The 7,771-nt window shown below is 49.2% G+C and overlaps 1 protein-coding gene across 1 annotated transcript; it reads left to right on the top strand.

The window, feature by feature from the left end:
• The first annotated feature begins 2,024 nt into the window (after positions 1–2,024).
• BRF2 (BRF2 RNA polymerase III transcription initiation factor subunit) lies at positions 2,025–7,158 on the top strand. Its single transcript, XM_054294420.1, has 5 exons — positions 2,025–2,178; positions 2,770–2,829; positions 4,169–4,490; positions 6,057–6,572; positions 6,918–7,158. Exons 1-5 carry the CDS (start codon positions 2,025–2,027, stop codon positions 7,156–7,158), a joined length of 1,293 nt encoding a protein of 430 aa, XP_054150395.1.
• The last annotated feature ends 613 nt before the right edge of the window (positions 7,159–7,771 follow it).

Below are 7,771 nucleotides of genomic sequence, written 5' to 3' on the forward strand. Positions count from 1 at the left end.
AGCCTTAATTCTATGGAAATAAATAGAATTTATTTATAACACTCCTACCTTTGGAAATGGTTGGGTTATGGGGTCACTCCTGGCCCAGGGGTGAGTTTCTAATTCCATTTTTCTACAGGAAAGCACTTTACTGGGGGGCTGGAGCAGCTCTCACCCTGTGAGCAGGCTGCTTGCAATGTCACAAACCACTGGCGATCCCAAATGCTGGATTTTGTAGCGAGGAGCAGTTTGATAGATTTGCACAGAGATGTAAACATTTATTAGAAAAATCCAAGAAATGCTCTAAATGACATTTTTATTCCTGTTACCAAAGTCTGGAGCTTTACTGAGCTCTGACCTCAAACAAGCCTTAGGAGCTGAAAGTCTTGCAAGACTTCAGGTATTTTAATCTCATTTTAGTGTTATTTGAGCAGTGAGGGTGTTCTGTCCTTCCTGTGCCTTCTCGAGTGAGGAAGATGAAGGATTGATTTGTTTCCTCCTCTCTGCACACAGGATCCTGTACTTCACTGATCAATTTGTATTTTAGACTTTTTCTCTGCTGGGAAGAGTGACCTGCACAGAACCAAAGCAATAAATAATATTATTATTGATAAAATAATAGTATTATTGATAAAATAATAGTATTATTGAGAAAATAATATTATTATTGAGAAAATAATATTATTATTATTCAGTAAAAAATAATATTATTATTGAGAAAATAATAGTATTATTGAGAAAATAATATTATTATTCAGAAAATAATATTATTATTCAGAAAATAATATTATTATTCAGAAAATTAATAATATTCTGCTGTTAGCAGAGATGAAGCCTTAACACTTGAGCAGCCTTTCTGTGCCAGTTCAGCCCTGGGTGTTGGGTGAAACCCAAGCTCAGCCCAGCTCTGCTGTTCTTGGGGGCACAGGGGGGTCCCAATCCTCGGCCCCCTCAGCCCTCACACCTCATTTTTATTGACAACACTCATTAAATCCTTCCTTTAATGTGGGGGGACTGGCATTTTATATCCTCAAGGGCCTTAAGAATCAAATCTCTTGTTTGTTATTGAAGGATTTCGTGCATGTTCCCTGTTTGTACTCTCTGCTTTTAGCCCAGGTACTGTTTGTTTGGTTTTAAACACTTTTTGGTTTTATGGAACACTAAAATAAAGACAATTTAAACCCAGAGTTGTGAGCACCCTGCATTTGTTCTGAAGGGCTTTGTCCCCTCCTTGTGCCTCTCTGCTCATCCCCTGTGGCAGTTCCGGCTGTGGCTTTTTCTGGGTCAGGATTGAAGGCACTTGAGACAGTAGTTCATGTTCAGACTCAAGTGTTGCATATTCACACACCTCATCCATGATGCATGAATTCCATTCAAACACAGGATTCTGTCTGGTCATCATCAACTTCTTCCTCTGAATCCTGACAGTGCCTTCGAGGTGGGAAGAATTTCATTTCTTCTGATAAGTGGGCACTAAATTCTTTTTCTCTGAAAGATTCAGGTGTCCTGTGGCTGCAATTTCCCTGCAAGTCCTTTCTTTAAACAAAGTATCCTCCATAGCATCGTTTCTATTTTAACATTTTGTAATAACCTAAAACTATATTTAACACACTACTTCAGAGAATTAACACAGCATCACTTTCTAACACAACACATATAATATTCATTTGAATATTTGCGACAAGCCAATCATAAAATACATGCATTTTTCACACTGGGGACACCTTTCGGATGGGCTCGTCCGCACCGGCAGCCCCGGCGGTTCCTGTAAAGCACCACCAGGGAGCGCGGAGGGACTCGGGGTCGTCATGGCAGCGGTGATGGGAGGAGGAGGAGGCCATGAGGGCTCCGGTTCCCCTTTGAGGAGGCCGCGTTCCGCTCGGTCCCGCTCCCCCCGAGCATCCCCGGCGGAACTACCGCGGTGCGGAACGCAGCGCGCAGGGCCGACAGCGCGGCCGGGCGGGAATGGGGACGGACCGCGGGCCGCGCCGCTATTGGCTGTTGGCGGTGCACCCGCCCCGGTGTCCCCCAGCGTGGCGGCAGCGATGGCGGCGCGGGGCCGGTGCCCCGAGTGCGGCTCGGGCTCGCTGGTGGAGGACGCGCACTACGCGCAGCAGCAGCTGGTGTGTGCCGCCTGCGGCTGCGTCCTGTCCGAGGGGCTCCTCACCACCACCTACACCGACGAGGAGCATCTGAGGGGTGCGCTACCGGAACCGGGGCGGGGGGGCAGGACCGAGCCGGCCCGAGCAGCGATGCGCTCCGAGCTGTGTCTCTGTACCGGGCACTGTCGGGTCAGACCGGGCAGACCCCTCTCTCCATGCCCCCAAACACCAGCGGGGGTTTCCAGCCCACCAGCAGCAATTCCCGGCCAGGTTTGGCTTGGAGCCTGTGATGAGCTTTACATTGAATTCAGTTGAAATTTTAAAATTGAAATTTAATGAATCTCTTATCGTTAAAAGAGATTATTAAAATCTCATTGAAATCTCAAATTTCCATTGAATTAATCTCTTATTGTTAAAAGATATTATTAAAATCTCACTGGAATCTCTTAGAAAAGCTGGAAGTGCAGCAGAGCAGCCCTGAGGATGTTGCTGGCTCTGTCTGGAGCTCAGAGGAGATCCAAGATCTCACTTTTAGCTGCTCTCAGTGCCCTCAAACAGCTCTGATTGCTGCAGTTCGGTTCTGTGGGCACCTGCTGGCCCCAAAACCAAATGTCTGTGTCCCTGCAGGACTGACAGACCCCTCTGTGTCCCTGCATTCCCTGACTGATTTCCCCTCCCTGTTTTCCAGAGGTTGCCTATTCCCAGAGCACCGGGCAGAAGGAGCAGCTGAGCCGCTGCCTGCAGCGAGGTAAGAACAGTTCCCTGTCCTCCAGTTTGTTTCACCTCATTCTGACAGTGAAAAATACCAAAAACCCCTGGAATTGAGCCAGGAGAGGGCCCTTGGTGCCTGCCTGCCTTGAGGGACTGAGAGGGCTTTACTGCCCTGCAGGGCTGAGTGAGTGCTGCTTGTTTTTGTCATTTTGTGTTGATTCAGTTGATCCTTCAGAGAAGCTTTAATAATAAAAGAAAAGCTTTAATATAAAAAAACCCCTTTAATATAAAAAAGCTTTAATATAAAAGAAGCTTTAATACAAAAAATCTTTAATAATAAAAGAAGCTTTAATATAAAAACCAGGGAATTGTGGAGACCCTGTGGGGGCATTCGCTGGTTTTGGGAGACACAAGAAGCTTCCCTCAAAAAGCTGTTAGACCCCATTGGCTCCTTCCCCTGCTCCTATATCTGTTCCTGTGTCCCTGAGCCACTCCTTTCCTATTCCCTGATCAGCCCTGACCTTTGTGAGAGCAGGGACAGCCCCCAGGGCCCTGTGGAGAGAAAGGTACAGGGTGCTTTGTGTGGGCATGGGTGCTTCCTCTGTGTGTGTGTGGGTGCTTTTTCTGTGCTTTCTTTGTGTGTGGGTGCTTTCTCTGTGTGGATGCTTTTTCTGTGTGTGTGTAGGTGCTTTTTCTGTGTGTGTGGGTGCTTTTTCTGTGCTTTCTCTGTTTGTGTGGGTGCTTTCCCTGTGTGTGTGGTTGCTTTCTCTCTCTGTGTTGCTGCTTTCTCTATGCTTTCTCTGTGTGTGGTTGCTGGGACCTAAACATCTCACCTGAACATCTCAGGTGATAAAAATACAGATAGATATATACAAATAAAATCCAACACAGCTTGGCCGTCATTGACCAATAAGTAAAAACAATTCACATGAAACCAGTGAAACAATCTCCAACCACATTCCAAAGCAGCAAAACACAGGAGAAGCAAATGAGATAATTATTGTTTTCCTTTTTCTCTGAGGCTTCTCAGCTTCCCAGGAGAGAAATCCTGGCAAAGGGATTTGTGGTGGTGTTCACAGGAGTCTCAGGATGAGGGATGAAATGAGAATCTTGACTCCATGTTTCAGAAGGCTGATTTATCATTTTATGATATATATTATATTAAAAGAAAATGATAAACTAAAAGAATAGAAGAAAGGATTTCATCAGAAGGCTTGAAAGGAAAGGGAAGGAATGATAATAAAATGATACAGATAAAACATCTGTAGATATTATGCAAAAGTCCTTTTTGCCTGCTTACCCTGGACTATGCCAGCAGCAACTCACACTGCTCCAAACGGTTCTGAGCAGAAATTGAAATTCCTTTTTCCCCACAGGCATCCGGCGGGTGCAGGACCTCTGCAAGGTGCTCAAGCTGCCAGCAGCCTTTGAGGAAACGGCTGTGTCCTACTTCCAGAGGGCTCTGGAGCTGCCTGCCTTCCACCTGGTCAGCCTGGAGAAGAAGGAGCTGCTGGGGGGGTGCTGTGTGCTGGTGACGTGCCGGCAGCACCGCTGGCCGCTGACCATGGGCACCGTGTGCTCCCTGCTCTATGCCAAGCAGGAGCTCTTTGCCAGCGTCTTCCTGAGCCTGCAGAGGGAGCTGGGGCTCTCTGTGCCCGCCCTGAGCCTGGCAGACCTGGTGACAACACACCTGAGCAGGTGAGGGGGCAGCCTTTGTTTGTCCTGGGTGGGTGGATGGGGCTGGGCTGGCTTTTGTCCCTCCCTTGTCACAGCTGGGCTGTTGTCACAGACATCTTTTCATTAAAAATCTTTCCTTAAGATTTTTTCCTCCTGAGAAGCTGAGAGGCCTCAGGGACAGAATGTAAACATTGATTATCTGCTGTTGTGGGATGCAACAGGTGCATCTGTGATTGGTCTCTCGTGGTTGTTTCTAATTAATGGCCAATCACAGCCAGCTGGCTCGGACAGAGAGTCTGAGGCAGCTGCCTTTATTATTCTCTTCTTTTCTATTCTTAGCTAGCCTTCTGAGATGAAACCTTTCCTTCTAGTCTTTTTAGTATAGTTTTAATGTAATATATATCATAAAATAATAAATCAAGCCCTCTGAAACATGGAGTCGGATCCTCATCTCTTCCCTCATCCTAAGACCTCTGTGAACACGGTCACAGGCTGTGGTTCTCATCCTGCTCCATTCTCCTCAGAGAGGTGCTCAGGGAGGCACCATAGATCAGGGAATCCCAGATCTCTGAGGTTGGAAAAGATCTCTGAGGCCAACCTGTGCCCGATGCCCAGATTGTCACCCAGCCCAGAGCACTGAGAGCCACCCCCAGGGATGGGGACACCACCCCCTCCCTGGCAGCAATTCCAGTGCCTGGGAACCTTTGCCATAAAGAAACTCCTCCTGGTGTCCTCAAGCAGCAGCCATGGCAGGAACAGGGTGTGTCTTGGATTTTTGGGGTTCCCAGATGAAGTGAGGAATGATGAATCTGACTCCATGTTCTTAGAAGGCTGATTTATTATTCTATTCTATTCTATTCTATTCTATTCTATTCTATTCTATTCTACTATACTAAACTATACTAAAGAATACAGAAGGGATACAGACAGAAAGCTAAAAAGATAATAATGAAAACTCCTGACTCTCTCCTCAGAATCCAACACAGCTTGGCCATCATTGGCCAATAAGTAAAAACAATTCACATGAAACCAATGAAACAATCTCCAACCACATTCCAAAGCAGCAAAACACAGGAGAAGCAAATGAGATAATTATTGTTTTCCTTTTTCTCTGAGGCTTCTCAGCTTCCCAGGAGAGAAATCCTGGCAAAGGGATTTGTGGTGGTGTTCACAGGAGTCTCAGGATGAGGGATGAAATGAGAATCTTGACTCCATGTTTCAGAAGGCTGATTTATTATTTTATGACATATATTATAGTAAAAGAAAATTATATACTAAAAGAATAGAAGAAAGGATTTCATCAGAAGGCTTGAAAGGAAAGGGAAGGAATGATAATAAAATCTTGTGACTGGCCAGGGAGTCCGAGACAGCTGGACTGTGATGGGCCATTAATTAGAAAAAACCAATCAAAGATGCTCCTGTTGCTTTCCACAGCAGCAGGTAATTATTGCTTTTATTTTCCTCTGAGGCTTCTCAGCTTCCCAGGAGAGATTTTTCCAGCTTCCCAGAGATTTTTCCCTAAATCATGACAGTGACAGATGTGTTTGTCCCCGACGCTCCCGCTGACCGTGGCTCTTTCCCCCGCAGCTTCCGGCTGGTCCAGCCCAGTGCCAACATCCCTGGGCCCTTCCTGGAGGACAAGGAGCAGCTGGTGGCCCGGACCATGGCCATTGTGGAGCTGGCCAGTGCCACGTGGCTGGTGACCGGGCGGCACCCGGTGCCCGTGGTCACGGCCGCGGCGTTCCTGGCCTGGCAGTCCCTGCGGCCTGGCCCGCGCCTCTCGTGCCCCCTGGCACGGTTCTGCCGCCTGGCAGGGGTGGAGCTGCCCCCTCCAGCCCAGCTGAGGCTGAAGGAGCTGCTGGAGATCCTGCTGGCGATGGCCTCCCAGCTCTCCTGGCTGCGCGGCTTCCGCCTGGACAAGAAGACGGTGGTGAAGCACATCGGGGACCTGCTGCAGCACCGGCTGCTCCTGCTGAAACGCGCCTTCAGCCAGCAGGAACAGCAGGGCACGGGCCTGGGCATGGGCTCTGAGAGCCAGGAGTGCCAGGGCTCTGAGAGCCAGGGCTCTGTGAGCCAGGAGTGCCAGGGCTCTGAGAGCCAGGAGTGCCAGGGCTCTGTGAGCAAGGGCTCTGAGAGCCAGGAGTGCCAGGGCTCTGAGAGCCAGGAGTGCCAGGGCTCTGTGAGCCAGGGGTGCCAGGGCCTGGGCTTTGTGAGCCAGGGGTGCCAGGGCTCTGTGAACCAGGGCTCTGTGAGCCAGGGGTGCCAGGGCCCGGGCTTTGTGAGCCAGGAGTGCCAGGGCTCTGTGAGCCAGAGCTCCCTGGATAAGGACTCTCCAGGCCAGGATTCCCCAGGCCAAGCCTCCGTGAGCCAGGTCTGCCTAAGCCAGGGCTCTGTGGACGCAGGCTCCGTGGATAAGGACCCTGTGAATAAGGACTCCCCCAGCCAGAGCTGCCCAGCCCAGGGTCCCCCCAGCTCTCCCTGGGCAGGGCAGCAGCAGCAGAGGGGTGCCCTGAGGCCCCTGCTGCCCCCCTGCCTCCTCCACCCCAGGAAGAGGCTGCGGGCGGCGGCCCCGAGCGCTGCGGGCGCGGCCGTGACGGGCGATGAGCCCATCTCAGACAGCGAGATCGAGCAGTACCTGAGGAGCCCCGAGGAGATCAGAGCCTTCAGGAGGGCCAAGGCTTGGTCCTGAAGGTGTCCCTGGCCCAGAGGGACAGTTTGGGGACCAGAAGTGTGGAGCCCACAAGGGGCAGAGCGATTGTGCTGCTGGGACAGTCGCCCAGGGAATGGGGCTTTTTATGGAGTGACTGCTTCAGGTCGTGTTACATTTCTGTTATAAGTAAATAAAAGCACAAAAGGTGCCAGGTTTTCCAGGGCAGCCTCACCTTGGACTTCTCATTCTTCAGCAGAATGACTTTGTGAGGGTCAAACACTGCATTTGAACGTGAACTCTGAGAGAAATCACACAGTAGATCTTGGCAGATTGGCATATCTTTAATATATTAAACAAAACAGATCTGCTAGAAACATTCTATTCATATAAAAATGCAAAAAGACCCCTTTAAAGACATTTCTTTGGCATATTTCCCTCCCCTCCCCCCGGATATTGCAGGAAGCTCTGTTGATATGTCATTCGCTTGTAAACACACCAAGTGTAATTAAGAATACAAAGCTTTTTCTCTAATACTGTCAACAATGCAGCAAGCAATAGAACCACGGGGCATCAGCCAGGCTGGGGAGAGGCTGCAAGAGCTGCAGGAAGGGTTTAAACTGTGTTAAATACCAGAGACAATGAAATATTTCAA

The sequence above is a fragment of the Melozone crissalis genome, unplaced genomic scaffold, assembly GCF_028551555.1.
Source record: "Melozone crissalis strain CALT ecotype California unplaced genomic scaffold, PUWL_Pcris_2 ptg000247l_1, whole genome shotgun sequence".
In the NCBI taxonomy this organism is placed as follows: domain Eukaryota; kingdom Metazoa; phylum Chordata; class Aves; order Passeriformes; family Passerellidae; genus Melozone; species Melozone crissalis.